Source organism: Saimiri boliviensis, chromosome 9, assembly GCF_048565385.1.
Source record: "Saimiri boliviensis isolate mSaiBol1 chromosome 9, mSaiBol1.pri, whole genome shotgun sequence".
Lineage (NCBI taxonomy): Eukaryota > Metazoa > Chordata > Mammalia > Primates > Cebidae > Saimiri > Saimiri boliviensis.
The window spans coordinates 2944030-2962346 of NC_133457.1; the positions used below are offsets into that span (position 1 = coordinate 2944030).

Genomic DNA, 18317 nt, shown 5'->3' on the forward strand with positions numbered 1-18317 from the left:
GCACATTTGAACAAAGGAAATTAACTGGAAATTAGATATTTCTCACAGAGAGGGTTAATACAATTATTTTTTTAAATTATATACATGGAGTTTAAAGACCACGGACTTAATATCAAAAGATAGATTACAGCCTGGTTTACTTAATTACTATCAATGTAGTCATGAATAAATTACTTAATAGTACAGTCCTTTAGCTTTCTTGGAGAAAATAATCATGTAAGTTTCTAAGTGCATAAATCACTATATATACAAGTTTGTATTATTACAATACAAAAACTAAACACAAGTTACTACCAACCCATTTTTTAAAGGCATCGAAAAAATACTGCAACAGCTTTACCAGTTATTTTTTATCCTCAGAGATATTACTCTTCTTCACTTCTTTGACCTGCACCCCCCAACGCAATGTATCATATTCCATATTCCTCCTCATACACACTTTAATAAGGATTTCTAATTTTATTTTGCTGCGCCTGTAAACTTGATGCCATTTTTCCCCATAGGCTGCTATCTCAAACTTCTGAAGAACAAGGAAAGAAATAATATAAAGAGTAAAGGAATTAAACAGTGAACTTTAAAAAGTGATTCTTTTAGATCATTGCTCCTGGTGAAAAGCTAACCATTAATAAATTTTTATAGTATGGTAGAACATGCTAATTTATTATAAATATTAAAAACCAAGCTTAATGTAATATAGTAAAGACTGTCTACTGAAACTGTCTTGATATTGTTTGAGACAACTGAAATGTACTTGTAAGTTTCAAACAACAACAGTTTGCATTTGTTTTTTCTCTTCATCCCAAAGTCAAATGCACGTGGTCAGTATGTATTTATTGAGTCCTATCTTGTATATTATTCTGAAAGTATTGAGAAGCAAAGACCTCAGATTAAATCTGTAATCTTAATAAATTCCTGATCTAGTGAGACATGTACACAATACATCTAAACATACAAAAAGTGTCACATGAAATAAATGCTCATGAGGATGACTGAAGAGCTCATTGTGTATAAGAATGCTCTGATAAGCGTCCAGGAAAGAAGCAAACCTTGAGAGATAGATCGTAAAACTGCCTAAAGTCAAGGACATCTTAAGTGAGCTCTTGACAGCTCTGGGACATTATCTACCTTGAAGCAGTTGAGGGGAGTGTTCCATTTTCAAACAACATTAATGTCTTTCCGTCCGCATCCTTCAGACCTCACTATTCTAGAGGATGAATCTACCTCTAACCCAAATCCTCCCATTTTTCTAGCTTATTATGGAAAGAATGGAGCTGGATATTTTAAGAAGTATTCATATTAATTAAAGAGGAAGAAAGAAGGAAGGAGGGAGGGAGGCAGGGAGAGAAGAAGAGAGAGAGAAATGTTAGTCAGTCGATGTCAAAATAGATACTGAGATCTAGGCAGGCCATTTCAGGAAATACTCTAAGGCGTTCTGGAGAAAAACAAATCCCTTCTACTCAAGGAATCTTCTGCCTTCTGGCCAATCATCATCCTGCAGCATCCTGCACTCGAGACACTTCATGAGGCAGTGTGGTGCAGCAGGTAGGTTGGGGGGCTTTGGAAACAGACCTGGATTCAAGCCCCAGTTCTACCACTAAGTACACATCCAGTTAAGACACGAACTCCTCTGAGGCTCAATGTCTTCATCTCTAAATTGGACTTAGATCCCAGCTCAGCTCATAGAGCTAAAGGAATTTAAAATATTTTAACAAATGTAAGAAATTTAACATCCGGAGCTTCAGAGAAGAGCCTCCGAAATGACGAACTTCTTCCCAGAAATCTTGTTCCTTCTGAAGACCTTTGATACGGGATCCTAAAACACCTTCCAACAGCAGGTTACAAGCTCAAAGTCATTTTATAATGGCTTATCCATGGAAAGCCTCTAAGACTTCCGGGTAAGGCCATTAACTACCTTAATGACTGTATTCACTGAATTTATGCATGCTGTAACCTGCAGGGACCTGGGATCTGCACAAACGACATTTTACCTAAGGTATTAAATAACTTGATGCATGTTACGGATAAGTTTGTCCTCTCTAAAACTCATGTTGAAAATTAATTGTCAGTGTAATGGCACTGGAAGGTGGAGCCTTTGAGAGGCGATTAGTCCTTGAGGGCTCTGTTCTCATGGTGAGTTTAATGCCTTTAAAAAGTGGCTTTCAGGAGTGGGTAATCTCTCTCTGTTTTCCTCCAGTCTGCCCTGTAGGAAACAGTATTCCTCTCCTCCAGAGGATATAGTCCTCTTATAAGCAGAAAGCTTACCAGGCACCACATCCGCCAGCTCCTTGATCTTAGACTTAAAACCTCCAGAACTGTGAGAAATAAATTTCTGTTTTTTATAAATTACCCAGCTTTGGGTATTCTGTTATAGCAGCACAAAAGGAACTAAGACAATTAGTTTCAACTTAGGGTAAACTCCTGGTTATTAAGTTGCTCATAGAGTTAAAACCACCAGAATTGTGGCAAACAAATTTCTGCATTTTATAAATTACCCAGTTTTGGGTATTCTGTTATAACAGCACAAAATTAACTAAGACAATTAATTTCAACTTAGCGTAAACTCCTGGGTATTAAGAGAACAAACTTAATACCCAGGAGTTTACGCTAAGTTGAAAAAATGTAGGGTAAACACCTGAAAAAATTTACAGCTGTCTTTATTTATTTATTTAGAGACGGGTCTGGCTCTGTCACTCAGGATGGAATACAGTGTAGTGATCACAGCTCACTGCTGGCTTGACATCCTGACCTCAAGGGATCCTTCTGCCTCAGCCTTCCAAGTATCTAGAGCCAAAGGCCTGCATGACCAGGTCCAGCTAATTCTGAAGGATTTTTTTTTTTTTTCAGATGGAGTCTTGCTCTTTTATCCAGATTCATCGTGAACTCCTAGCCTCAAGTGATCCTCCTGCCTCACCCTCCTATAGTGCTGGGGTTACAGGCATGAGCCACCATGACCAGCCTATAACTTTCCTGTTCTAAGGAGTTATTTTACTGTGTGTATTGTGATCCGTTAGGAATTTCATACTCCAACAGGTTTTAAATTTTAGTTTACTTCAATTTTTTGGTCTTTTTTTGTGGCTGTATTTTTAAAGGTGTAATCAATTTTATTTTAAATTAAAAGTGAAATGTACTGGTCATCCTCTAAAATAACATTTTTATATGAAACAAATGTAGGCTTTTTCTTTAATAGCATTTCCCAGAACCTATTATTGTATGGATGAGCTTACCATAGTTTTAAAGGTACTAACAATTGTAAAATCATAGCTTAGACTTCACTGATTCATAGTGACAAGAAAAAGTATGATTTATGTTTTGCATAATACAATGGTTAAAAGAAGAATAGAAGATTATTTGGGGGAAAATGTATGTTACTCAATGTCATCTTAAAAATACCTTGTGGTATCACTAAAGTAAAGAAATTGCTGGCCGGGCACGGTGGCTCAAGCCTGTAATCCCAGCACTTTGGGAGGCCGAGGCGGGTGGATCACGAGGTCAAGAGATCGAGACCATCCTGGTCAACATGGTGAAACCCCGTCTCTACTAAAAATACAAAACATTAGCTGGGTATGGTGGCGCGTGCCTGTAATCCCAGCTACTCAGGAGGCTGAGGCAGGAGAATTGCTTGAACCCAGGAGGCGGAGGTGGTGGTGAGCCGAGATCGTGCCATTGCACTCCAGCCTGGGTAACAAGAGCGAAACTCCATCTCAAAAAAAAAAAAAAAAAAAAAAATTGCCAATAAGATTTCAGCCAGGGGCAACAGCAGTCGTTTTATCATAAATTTTCTATTCTTCATGGTGCCTTTTAAAGTATGAATCACAATGAATCATCTCAGCTGGTGATTTAAAGATGTTAAACAAACAACTCAGGTATAGAAAAAATGTGGAAGTGACTGCACTATCGATACTCAAACAATCTAACATTGATTTTATAATACATAAATAAAAAGATATTATTTAAAGATGCAATATGCCAGAAAAAATGGATAATTACAGCTAAACTGAATAAAACAGAAATCTTATTGCAAAGATAAAAAAGTGATAGGTTTAGAAGGATTAGACTGGTTACTTAAAAAAAAAAAAATAAGCAACTTATATTTGCATTCTAAACATTATCCAATAATCCAGGTAACTAAGATGGATGCAAATCTAGCAAGATTGTCAACTCATTGCATGTAGTGGGTTCTCTAAATTGTCTGTCCATTTGATGTATAGATATAGCTGTAGGCTCTTTTTGTGACCTATAGATAGATGTTGTCACTGTGTTATATTTGTGACTACGAGATCTGGCTACTGGCTGCTTGGGAAATATGAGCAAAAATGTTCCTGCATGAATTAAATTCAGGTGGAGTTTCTTCTTCTCATTCTCCGGAGGCAGAAAGTTGAAATTGTATATTTAATATCACAGGGGAGTCTAATTATTTCACATGCACTGACAATGAAAGGAAGGCTTAAATAAAATTAATCAACATGGACGCAAGGGTACTTTGTGTTCCGTTATAAGCCAAAACTAAAAGTTTCTTTACACAAACAAAGAAACCAACAAACTTTTAAAAAAAGTGTACCAGTGAGGAAACACTCATAGAATAATGGATTATGGTACTATTCTGTCGTGGGCAGAGGGTTTTATCCTAAAACTATACCTTAGGAAAAAAAAAGTTACCATAAAATGGGCCATTACTATGATGGGAGAGTAGGAAAAATAAGTCACCCACAGATTTCAATCAATGTAGTGTCACATCTAAAATGTAGGTAACTCGGAAGAAAACTTCAAAGGAATTTAGATGAAGTGTTCACAGTGGAGAAGGAAACGATCACAATGAAAAACCATGTGCATAGCAAAAACATGGGAGACAGAAGATAAACAAAAGAAAAAAAGGGGCAATGTGCTTAGGATAATAATTAAGTGACATTATGTGATAATGTCATAAAGAGAAATGTTGTGAAAGAAACACTAGCTTTGGAAGACAAACTCTGACAATATGGAGAAAATCAGATTTTGCTAAAGAGCCAGCTGCCTCAAATACTTTTTTGAATGAGGTGTGGATTACCAATAAATGAAATGCAATCTTTAATATGGTTATGTAGTGAGAGTCTATATAAAAATGTAATGGGGATTGAGACTAAATGTAATTTTAGGAATTTGCCCCCAAAGGATGGCCCACCTCTAATTAAATTTCTCTATTAATTTGAGCAAACAAGGTAAGATACTTTTCATTGAATGCTTTAGAGTTGAACTCCTCGTCAAATGAAAAAGATAAGTTGCAGAAATGCCACCTCGGATCAAACCGCTAGAAATCTAGCATGAAACAGAATTCCCATGCAAACAAAATTTGTTATTGAAATTCTCCGGATTTTAGTCAGGATGGCTTGGGCGTCTGAGGGAGGGCGGGATTGAGAACCCACTATATTTTACTGTCTATTGACCAGTCTAGAGCTGGAATTGGTGTTAATTAAACCAAAATTGAAAACAGATGGGCTGAGAACTAGATTCATGCAATCAATACAGTGCATAACTTAATTTTGCTAGTTGGGAAACTCACTTTTTATTTTTCAGAAAGAAAAAGCATATTAGATCTCAATCACTTGCAACTGTAAAACAGAACGAAGGGACACTTACAAATTGAAACTACAAATCTAACAGGACACAGAATTCTTGCCTTAGTGTGATCATCACCTTGAAATACTATCCTTTCTTCTAACATGAAGTGACTGATGCTAATGAATTATCAGAGCTAATAAAAAAAAGAAAAAAAGCCAGATCAAATTCTCATTGTCAGTTATTCAAAGAAAAGGAGGAAATGCTGCCAGCAACTATTTCACATTTGGTGAGATAATCAAGAGGTGGCAATAAGCCACACAATTCAAAATGATTTTTCCTGCTGCATCTGACTTGCACTAAATAAATGTATACATAGCTAGATCAAATGAAAATTACTTTTACTATATTTGGTCATATGCAGTATTTGCAATAATGCCATTTGATAAATAGTTAACATTCAGAAATCTGAAAGAAAATAGCATATATTAAGCAAAAAACATTAGTATTACATAGTCATTAATTGTTTTAAAGGCTGTTTTAAAAGTTAAGAAGTGGATAAGGTGAGAAACAGCAAATTTAGTTAAGATTATTATGTTCTCACTCTTTAGTCTGCTCTAAGGTTCAAGGGGGTGGTTGTATTTTATTCATTCTTGATACCTTCCTCTGCCCCTGCAAACTAGTACCATGGCATTCTAAATGCATTTTTTGGCCATACAGTTAGCAACTGTAGATTGAAAATATATTTGTGGAAAAAAAATGGTTTCCTTAGTGATCACATGCAGACTTTCTTTTCTTGTCATTATTCCCTAAGTAATTCAGTATGACAACTATTCACATTGCATTAGATATTATAAGTGATCTAGAGATAATCTAAAGTGTATTAGAGGATATGTACAGGTTATATGCAAATACTACACCATTTCATATGAGGAACTTGAACATTCATGGCTTTTGGTATTTGAGAGAGTTCCTGGAACCAATTCTCCGTGGATACCAAGGGACAACTGCACTCATTTTTTTGTCACAAATATTAATACATCTGAAGTATATCAGCTATCTTATCCATCACTATTTACACTATATCTCCATATACCACAAATAAATATTCATTCTCCATTATGTGCTTGGCATTGACCAAATATTATGAGCCAAGGTCACTCAGTCAAAATGAGCTTTCAAGAACCATCCAATAAATCAACTCAAACAAATTATTCACTGGTAAATTATCCTTCTTTCTGGTGATTGTGAGAACAGTTGAGAATGGTCTGCTGCTACAGTAAACTAGTGTAATAAATAAACAAGATGGCCGGTTGTCAAGTGGTAAAAATTACACCATTGAAAATGCAATTGGGTTTCAGAGACCTTCATACTTATACTGTTTGCAGTAAGGAGAAACAGTATTTTATAGTTCAGCCTTGAAGGTCACTTTTTTTTTTTTTATTGTAATTGAGAATTTAAGAGTAATCACTGCAAACTGTCATAAAAATAAGAAAATATATTAACAATTTAAGCTTGTATTAAGCAGTAAAATTATATGTTTAATTTAACACAGCACTGGAATTCTGTTTAGCTAACGAAATTACCTAGCATTGCAGCTAAAATTAAAACTGCAATATGTACTTAGGTGTTGGTAAGTGGTCTCCATGACTCACACTTTAACACTTTACTGTATTTGATTTTTAGCCGGTAAAACTGAAATAGAACAGATGCCTACAGTTTCACAAATACTTGAATAATCTTTGACCATGATTATATGAAGTCACAACAAGTAAAATACAAAAACGTATAGTTTAAAGATGTCAAGTCATATTAAATCTATCCAACAGTTACACACAGGACATGGTAAAAGAAGGTTTTTTTTTTTTTTTTTTTTTTGCCTATTTTGTTTGGTTACGTTTCGTTTTGCTTTGCTTTGTTTTTTCTAACATGTGTACATATCAAGTCTGACCTCATCTTTCTGAGTGAAAGTGACAGAGAGATCCAAAGAATTTCACATCCAAAGAAAACCAACCACATACAACAATCAATAACAAAAGAAAAAGTTTCCTCTTTGGCAGAAGTCTGAAATGACTGTAAGAAGCCAAAGTGTTCCTGGCTCATCCGTTGGAGAGCCTTGGATTTTAGGGACAGATTCATCTATATGTAGTGGCATCTGCCTTGGAGTGAAAATCTCTGTAGAATCATAGCCATTCTCTTTTGTTTTGTTCCTCCCGTGATGACACACGCTTAGATATAACTATTATGGAAAGCGTTATTAATTTCCCTGGCCTATTCTGAGAATATTTTCTTTCCCTTCTTGCTTTAATTAAAACTGGGTTCTCCCCTGAGGATATCAGTTGCATTTTAGCTCTCTTAGGCAGCAGTGCTTTCTCGCCTGTGCTTTTCTACCACCCACCCTAGAAGAATAATGCGAAGTTCCTTCAAGTTCCTTCTTCCAAGATTTTTATCTCTTGACTCATCATCACTCACTCTTACGCAACTCTTAATTCTTGGCAATGTCAGTATCTGCATAGAGATACTCTCTTTTCCTTAGTTTCTTTGCTGCTAGCAACTACCTACCACACTCTCATGGTCCTACCCTGGCCTGGACACTGTCATCACCGATGTCTGCACTCTTTCTGTGATCTCATTTTCATGACTCTGACTTGCCGACCACCGCCTCATGCCTCGTCAGTTCATGAGCTGTCAATCCTTCGATCTCACCAAGACATAAAGTCCATCGATCCTACCTCCTTTTCACTCGCCCTCATTCCCTTTGAAACCTCACTTTACTCCAACCCCAGTTACGATACTTCGGTCCTTCATAATGCCTTCATGACATACGTCCTTTATACACATCCAGTTTCCTTGATCCTCCACAGTTCACTGTGCAGCTCTCAGAAAAGGTCTAGCCCTGGTTAAACCCAACTCTGCCTATTCTGTGCCTGTGATGAGGTTCAGGACACCCTACCCTAAAATATGGCACCTTAGCACTTGAGGAAGCAAGAAAGCAAGTCAGTGTCTCTGACCTTCTCCTGCCCCCTTTTCCCTGAAGCAGGACATAAAAGAATTGTCTGGGTGGGTGTAGTGGCTCACGCCTGTAATCCCAGCACTTTGGGAGGCTGAGGCAGGCAGAGCACCTAAGGAGTTTGAGACCAGCCTGACCAACAGGGTGAAACCCCATCTCTATTAAAAATACAAAAATTAGCCGGGCCTGGTAGCGCATGCCTGTAATTCCAGCTCCTTGGAAGACTGAGGCAAGAGAATCACTTGAACCTGGGAGGCGGAGGTTGCAGTGAGCTGAGATTGCACCACTGCACTCCAGCCTGGGCAGCAAGAACGAAACTAGATTTCAAAAAAAGAATTATCTGAACTTCTTCTGAAGTAGGACATAAAACTTTTGTTCCAGAGACACCCTCCCTATACCTGGAGAAAAGAAACATCCTTGTCCTCAAGGACACAGAGACACTGAGAATAATCCAAACAGAGATCTTTCTAAATTCCCCCAGCTTATTACAATTAGACTATACCTTTTTGTCTTCTAATCATACTTCGGAACTCTTCATCAAACTTACCATAAAAGTACACACATTTCCCTCTTTCTTTGGGTCTTCATTTCTGAAGGCTCATGTGTCATGCAAAACTTACATTATATACATTTGTATGCCTTTCTATTATGTGAAAGGAAAATAAATCTCGGGACATCCAAGTCACTAAGCCAAAGAAAAAAGTCAAGCTGGGAACTGTGTCAGGCAAACCTGCCTCCTATTCCATTACTATACAGTATAGCTACAAAGATTAAAAGAAAAGCTATACACCTCCCTCACGAGGAAATTCCTTGTGGACAAAGGACAGACGGAAATCAGTCATCCCTCTGCTCACATGAGATAAGCACATATGTGATTTCTTCCTTTGCCCTACTTTTTCACTAAGCCAGACTAAGGCGTAAGTGATTATTCCTGTAAATTGCGTATTCAGTGAAAGGTTAATCAGAAACTCAAGAGAATGCAATTTTTTGTCCCTTATCTATCTATGACCTCGAAGTCCCCTCCCTTCTTCAAGTGTCCCGCCTTCCTGTAACAAACCAATGTACATCTTGCATATATTAATTGATGGCTGAATCTGTGTCATGGATGCACCCTTAACATTGGAAAAATAAAAGTTCTAAGTCGACTGAGATCTATCTCAGATATTTTGAGTTCACACTTGTTTTAATGTATCTTTTGTGATAGGTGTCTCAACCATTAACCTGTGGTAAGTGAGGAAAAGAATCTTTTCTCGCCTACATTTGTATCCCCCCTGAAGGTTGGAAAAAATCCAAAATTATGCTGAATTCTCCCATGTATAATATGTATCTCTTCCGGGCTCCTAATGCTGTTCCAAAAAGTTACATTTTCATAGTTTTTCACTTTCTTACCCTCCTAAAAAAAAAAAACAAAAAAAACTATTTTATGCTTTTCTAATCTGAAGAAACTTGACAAGGAATCCCAACACCAAATTTACCTATCTGCTGTGTGTTCCGCCTCCCTTCACATTCCCATGGATGGAGTACCGTGTTTCTGCTTTGATCTGAGTGCCATGTCCCCACAGAATTCATATGCTGAAATCTAACCCCGAAAGTGATAGTATTAGGAGGTGGGACCTTTTAGAATTGATTAGTTCATGAGGCCAGAGCCCTAAAAAATTAAACCAGTGCCCTGTTAAGCACAAGACAGCTCCCGCAACACTTCTGCTATGTGGAGTTATAGCGAAAAGATGGTCATCTTTGAACCGGGAAGCGAACCCTCCCCAGACAGTGAAACTGCTGGTGTCTTGATCTTGGATATCTCAGCCTCCAAATTGTAAGAAATAAATTACTGCTGTTCATAAGCCACCCAGTCTATGGTATTTTGTTATAACTGCCTGAATGGTCTGCTACAGTTCCTAACTAATGCAAAGTCCTCAATCCTTGTGTTTCCCCTGCTTAGGAAAATCGGTACAGTTAATTCTCGGTTTACTCTCTTGTGAGAGCAAATTTTACCTCTCCACTAGATCACTGTCATCAAAATAAAAACCTGCTACACTTCCTTAACGCCAAACTTTTTACCACTTATACCACTGTTACAGGAAAGGGGTCCAGATCCAGACCCCGAAGAGAGGGTTCTTGGATCTCATACAAGAAAGAATTCAGGGTGAGTCTGCAGTGCAAATCAAAAGTAAGTTTCTTGGCCGGGCGCGGTGGCTCAAGCCTGTAATCCCAGCACTTTGGGAGGCCGAGGCGGGTGGATCACGAGATCGAGACCATCCTGGTCAACATGGTGAAACCCCGTCTCTACTAAAAATACAAAAAATTAGCTGGGCGTGGTGGCACGTGCCTGTAATCCCAGCTACTCAGGAGGCTGAGGCAGGAGAATTGCCTGAACCCAGGAGGCGGAGGTTGCGGTGAGCCGAGATCGCGCCATTGCACTCCAGCCTGGGTAACAAGAGCGAAACTCCGTCTCAAAAAAAAAAAAAAAAAAAAAAAAAAAAAGTAAGTTTCTTAAGAAAGCAAAGTGGTGAAAGACCAGCTATTCCATAGACAGAGCAGGGCATTTCCTAAAGAAAGAGGAGGAACGTGTCCGCCGTAGGTACGATGCGTGTTTATGTACAGGATAAAAAAGATCACAGCTAGATATGCTCTACTGTAAGTGTTTGTGATAAAGGATTAATTTCTTAATTACTATATTTTGCAAGAATAAATATTGTTGTCTTTAAAACAAAATTAGGAATGCCTTTGTTCTCAAGACGTTGGTATATTAGAACACTCCCAAGTCTGGGTCTGTTGAGTAAACGTTATCAATCTGTTTCCTTAACCATAAACACTAAGGGACTAGGAATGCCTAGCTTTCTGGGAATGCATTTTCCTTGCCCTCACTCAAAGTGGGGTCACTCTGATTCCTATGCCTCTGACACCAACACATATCCCCAATTTATCACCTCATTTTCTTTCAGATGCCTTCTAATCTGGCTTTTGCTTATACAAATCCATCAAAATGGTTTCATTAAGATCACCCATGACTTCCACATGGCGAAATCCAGTAGTCAGTTCTCAGCCTCTTTTTCCTCACCCATTAGCGGCATTTGACACAGTTGATTACTTCCTCTTGGGCATATTTTATCCACTTGGCCTCTGGTTATAATTCACCTGTTTTTCCTATCATTGCTTAGCCACCCCTCGTTGATCTCCTTCTATGATTGTACCTTTTCTCCCAGCTTCTAAAGGTAGGAGTGGCTCCGAAATCTCAGAACTTTTCTGTCCCCTACATGCAATCGCCTAGTAATTTCGTCTAGGATGAATCTCAAATTTATATTCTCAAGTCAGATATCTCCTCCAGACTTGAAATGCAACTGCTATGTTCTACTATCATATTGATTTAGGAAATACAAATTTGTATAACAGGAATTAATATGATGGCACTTAGTGACTGATATTAGTTTGAACATAATGGTAATTTCAGATTTGCTTTCATTTATGCCAATTTTGTCCCACTATGGGAACGTATGTAGGTATGTTTCTTAGGCACAAGGATTTTAATTTTGGTTTATTCGTTTCGCTGCTGTTTGTTTTTGTTTTGTTTGTTTGTTTGGATAATGGAATCTTGCTAGGCACACCATAGAGGCTCAATAAATATTTAATTTAAATATTTAATTTAAATGAATGAAAAAGTGGATTCAGGAAATGCTGTGAAGTCCATGGCGATTACATGCAAAAATCTTTATATACATGTAACTTTCTGTGGCGAAAGATCATAATTTTCTTCAGAGGTTGAAAGACGTCCTTTAATCATCCACATAAACCAGATTAATAATATGATTCTAGCAATCACCCAAAAGGTCATTTTTTTAGCATCATTCTTAGCCCATGTTACTTAAATGTTCATATAGTAGTTATAATGATGAAATAATATGTTAATCTGTAGATTTGCTATGTCAGATAATTGTAATGGGCCAATGTGCAAACAAGGTTTGAAAGAGGTACATCTCACACATTAGCCTGAAAAGCCAATCATCACAAATACGAACCACAAAAGAATCATACATATGAATTTTGAAGACTAAACCCCATTGTTCACAAAATGGATTTTAGCATGTAAAATGACAGTATTGCTAACACTTTGGCCTCAGAAAAGCCACTTATCATGTATGATTCTGTTATATAATGTTAACATTTTGTAATATACTCATTGGGCTTCTTTTCATGCATAACAGTTACTGCTTTATAGATGAACAAGTATTGTAAGGTTGTTAACCTCCTTCTGTTTTCTGAAAGTTTAAAGTTTTATATGTAATACCAAAAGAATTTTATAAAGTGTATAACATAAAAACTAGAGAAACAGCAAAATGGTTTACAGAACAAACAAAATTAATGTTTAAAAAGTATTTTCAGAAATGATATTTATTATGCACAAACTATTTAGACCTTTATACCTGCTTTGATCTTATTTTGCAAAATGTCATATGCCTGGTTGCCCAGAGTGACTGCTACAGGTAGACACACAGACAACAGTGAGAAGAAATCCTAATGTAGGTAGCAAAGAAGGAAATCACATAGAGACTAACTTAAATATACAAAAAGCAGAGCAATGTGAGGTTATTTTGCATGGGAACCAATAGCTGTTCACAAGGTCATAGTGTTACAGCCACTATAATAAAACCATAAGAAGTACTGAGAGGGAAAAAGGAGTAATCTCTAATTCAGGCAATAAGAAGCAATCTAGATAAAGAAAAAAAAGGATTAAATCTTCAGCTATTGGAAATATTTGGCTTTTTAGAATGATCTATTTTAAAGAATTACTGTTTCAGCTTTACAGTTAAAATATTGACTTTTTTATTGAGAAGTAGTTGTCCACAAATGAGTCATTGAAGATCTGTCAGGAAGATGTGTGATTCAAAGCGGAGGAGGGAAAATCTTTAATCACAATACCACTCTTTGTATTTGGTTAATGAAGACAAATTAGGAGCCTAATTGAAAGATTTGTATGTGGATAAAGGGAAAGTAAAGGTAATTATTAGGGTGGGGTCAGAATTCTGCAGAAAGATATATATTCACACATGAAGGAATTGAAATAGAAACTCGGAAATAATTGCTTGGTTTCTTTCCTGTCATCTTTGATCTAAGGTCTGAGCCAACATCTCAGTCAAACGGAGTGGGGCCCATACTACAGAGAAACCAACCCCAAAAGAGAAACTTCCAGGCCAGTCTTGTTTGAACTGGTTGGCTGTTAGGTGCAATGTTAAAAAAAAAAAAATTGTATCATTGAACTCTATTATTCTATATGGAACCTGAAAATAATAACAAAAACTTAGAATTATAAATCTCTCTGACAACATAGATGGGCCATCCTTTAAAATCTGGTATTCTGCTTTATGCTCACACATAAATGCATCGCATTTCTGTTGACTAAAAGCTAAAATTCTTCCAGGTCCTTCCCAGGATCACCTTCTCCAGGAAGCACAGCATTCTCATAGCTAGTAAGATTATCGATGACTTCATTCCTTGTTGAAAATTAGTTGAACAATTTTTCATTGGTAAAATTACTATAATTCAAAGGAGAATTACCTTTAAGGTTGTTTTGAACTTCTAAAGCTATATCCAGTGCATTAAAGGGCAGAACAGGTTCGTTGGCAATTTGCAAAATCACTTCTCCCGAAAGCTGAAAGAAAAAAGAAAAAAGGAAATACTAACATTCAGTAATTAGGAGTTTTCATTTGTTTGTTTTTCATGCTTTCAGATATTTTTATACATCTAGAGCAGCAAAAACACACAATAAATATCTCATTTTATAAAATCTCATTTTTCTTTTAAATCCTTAATTTTGTCTTTCTACAAAGAAAAAGACCTCAGTAACTTTTTCACATCTCAGAATAGTATAAATAAATATGTCATTCATTTTCTGAGCTGAAATATGAAGAAATGGCTTCCCTCATTGAAAGAGTTGCAATATTTAGACTTTTCATAATTCCTTACAGTTCATAATATCACATGACCAAACAAAGAGTAGAGAGGAACTACTGAAAATCAATGTCTGGTTATTGAACTAAGCAAAACTTCAGACAAAATTAATGATCGATTTATTTTGTTTGATAACCTGTGGGCCACATTTGGCAGTTTACTTTGAAAGTAAACAGGCTTCCAAGTTAAACTGTCTTGTGATTTTTGGTGACAGCCTGTCACTAAAGAAATTTTTCTGAGTTCCTCAAATTACATACTGATGAATATGTAACCTAATGACATTGAAAAGGATGCTGATTTGTCTTTGAATCATGAAATTTTGCTGATTTGTTTCAGAATCAGGAAGTTCTGCTGATTGTCCTGCATGTACACATTTTAACCTGTATGTTGATATCTGTAGTCAGTGATTGTAACCTCTGTTTTATACCCTCCAGTAAAAAGAACAAGTCTGATATGAGAAGTCTTCCTCCCTTCTTCTAGACTTCCTTAGGAAACCCTTCCAACTTGGAACAGACTCTGCATTGGTGTGTCTTGATGGGTGGACATTTGGCTTCCAATAAACCTCCCTCAAAATCTTAAGTACTATTTTCCTTCATGTTTTTATTCCATTCCTAATCGCTTTTTAATTTTTAAAATTTTCTATAATCAAAACTAATAGTGTTAATACATCTTTGAGATCAATGCTTAAAATAAATAAATAAAACTTTTAAAAGCCATCCCCAAAGCTCCTACCTGCAATTTTCATACATACATAATTCCCCCATGACCCTATCCCAAAACTGTCTGAATATTAACACATGCACTTCAGCTGAACTAGCATCTGCTTAATAGGCTGAACAAGTCATATGTATTCATACATATCTCAAAGGACTTTCAGACTGGCAGTAAATGCCATTGTTATCTCTCTCTCTCTCTCTCTCTCTCTTTCTCTCATAAGTGATATTTAATATTTACCTGGGCTTAACAAATGTCTCTACATCTCTCATAACCCTGAAGGCAGCACACAGGGAAATGTGACTGTGTTGATATTATTAATGCAGTAAGAAATGTGGTTAGTGAATAAAAAACATTGTCTTGTGAAACAACACAGGGGAAATTAGCACATTCACTTGACACAGAATGCATAAAAGATATAACTTACAAGGAAATTATGATGTTTATATCCAAATATATATATTCAACAGGGTCCCAATTCCACTTAATATTTGATATGGGTTGGCTCTGTGTCCCCACCCAAATTTCATCTCGTAGCTCCCCTAATTCCCATGTGTTACAGAAGGGACCCTGTAGGAGATGATTGAATCATGCGGGCATGTCTTTCCCATGCTGCTCCCATGATAGTGAATGGATTTCATGAGATCTGATGGTATTTCCCTGCTCTCTTTTTTCCTGCTGCCATCCATAAAAGATGGGACTTGTTCCTCTTTGTCTTCCGCCATGATTTTGAGGCTTCCCCAGCCATGTGAAACTGTGAGTTCTCCATTAAACCCCTTTCCTTTGTAAATTGTGTCTTGGATATGTCTTTATCAGCAGCATGAAAACAGACTAATACAGTAAATTGGTACCAGGAGTGGGGCACTGCTGAAAAAATATCTGAAAATGTGGAATCCACTTTGGAACTGAGTAACAGGCAGAGGTTGGAACAGTTTGGAGGGTTCAGAAGAAGACAGGAAAATGTGGGAAAGTTTGCAACTCCCTAGAGACTTGTTGAATGACTTTGACCAAAATGCTGATAATTATAGAAAAAATAAAACCCAGGGTGGGGTGGTCTCAGATAAAGATGAGGAACTTTTTGGGAACTGGAGCAAAGGTGACTTTTGTTATGTTTCAGCAAACAGATTGGTGGCATTTTGTCCGATGCTTGAGATTTGTGGAACTTTGAATTGAGAGAGATGATTCAGGGAAAGTGGTAATGAAATTTTGAAGTCTCAAAGCATTCAAGAGATGACTTGGGTGCTGATACAGGCATTCATTTTTGAAAGGGAAACAGAGCATAAAAGTTGGGAAAGTTTGCAGCCTGACAATGCAACAGAAACAAAAATCCCATTTTCTATGGAGAAATTCAAGTCAGCTGTAGAAATTTGCATAAGTAACAAAAAGCCAAATGATAATCATCAAGACAACGGGGAAATGTTTCCAGGGCATGTCAGAGACCTTTGCAGCAGCCCCTCCCACCACAAACCTGGTGATTTTGGGGGAAAACATGGTTTTGTGGGCCAGGCCCAGGGTCCCTCTGCTGTGTGCAGTCTGGGGACTCGGTGCCCTGTGTCCCAGCTGCTCTGATCTTGACTAAAAGAGGCCAAGGAACAACTCGGGCTGTTGCTTCAGAGGGTGGAAGCCCCAAGCCTTGGTAGCTTCCACATGGTAGGTTTGAGAACTTCTGCCTACATTTCAGATGTATGGAACCATCTGTATGCCCAGGAAAAATTCTGTTGCAGGGTCGAGCCCATCCACTGCTACAGCAGGATGGGGAAAGAAATGTGGGGTGACAGCCCCACACAGAGTCCCTACTGGGGCCACCTAGTGGAGCTGTGACAAGAGGATCACCATCCTCCAGACCCCAGAATGGTAGCTCCACTGACAGCTTGCACCCTGTGCCTGAAAACGCTGCAGATGCATAAAACCAGCCTGTAAAAGCAGCCAGGAGTGGGGTGTCTATACCCTGCAAAGCCACATGAGCAGAGCTGCTAGAGGCCATGGGGGAATCTACCTCCTGCATCAGTGTAACCAGGATGTGAGACATGGAGTCAAAAGACACCATTTTAAAAAGATTTGACTGCCCTGCTGAATTTCAGACTTGCATGCGGCCTGTAGCCCCTGTGTTTTGGTCAATGTTTCCCATTTGGAATGGCCATAGTTACTCAATCCCTGTACCCCCATTGTATCTAGGAAGTAACTAACTTGTTTTGGTTTTACAGGATCATAGGTGGAAGGGACTTGCCTTGTCTCAGATGAGACTTTGGACTGTGGACTTTTGAGTTAATGCTGAAATGAGTTGAGACTTTGGGGGACTGTTGGGAAGGTATGATTGGTTTTGAGATGTGATGATATGAGATTTGGGAGGGGCCAGAGGTGGAATGATATGGTTTGGCTGTGTCCCCATCTAAATATCATCTTGTAGCTCCCATAATTCCCATGTGCTGTGGGAGGGACCCGGTAGGAGATGATCGAATAATGGGGGTTGGGTCTGTCCCATGCTGTTCTTGTGATAGTGAATGGGTCTCACGAGATCTGATGGTGTTAAAAACGGGCATTCCCCGATACAAGCTCTCTTTTTTCCTGCCTCCATCCACGTAAAATGAGAGTTACTCCACGACTGTGGAGGCTTCCTCAGCCACGTGGAACTGTAAATTCTCCATTAAACCTCTTTCCTTTGTCAATTGCCCAGTCTTCAGCATGTCATTACCAGCAGTGTGAAAATGGACTCATGTAATATTTAAATGTTATATTTCCCAAATGTTTGCACAATGCAAGTCATAAAAAATTTAATCCAATTTGATCTTCTATGTGTTTGGAAAAATGTATTTATTAGAAATAAAGAGGAGAAATGACCACTTTTTTATTTTAATTTCTGAGATACACATGCAGGATGTGCAGGTTTGTAACACAGGTAAATGTGCACCATGGTGGTTTGCTGCACTGATCAAGCCATCACCTAGGTATTAAGCCCCATGTGCATTAGTTATTTTTCCTAATGCTCTCCCTCCCCCCACCTTTACCCCCCTCAAAAGGCCCCACTGTGTGTTGTTCCCCTCCCTGTGTCCATGTGTTCTCATTAAAGAACCACTTTTGATAACCTTTTGTTCCCTTGAGGTATTTTTCTCCCAAATGT

General features: G+C 37.8%; 1 protein-coding gene and 1 non-coding gene across 8 annotated transcripts in view; both read right to left on the reverse strand.

Annotated features, from left to right (window-relative positions):
* Nucleotides 1–18317, reverse strand: part of NAALADL2 (N-acetylated alpha-linked acidic dipeptidase like 2) — a 1288446-nt gene that overhangs the window by 55615 nt on the left and 1214514 nt on the right. For all 7 annotated transcript variants that reach the window (XM_074405415.1, XM_074405414.1, XM_074405412.1 and 4 more), the window contains one exon: nt 14093–14186. In XM_074405415.1, the coding sequence (XP_074261516.1) occupies nt 14093–14186 (94 nt within the window). The remainder of the gene's footprint in view (nt 1–14092; nt 14187–18317) is intronic.
* LOC120368374 (small nucleolar RNA U13) lies at nt 12461–12566 on the reverse strand. The gene has a single exon (XR_005582529.2). It is a non-coding gene; the product is annotated as a small nucleolar RNA U13 (small nucleolar RNA).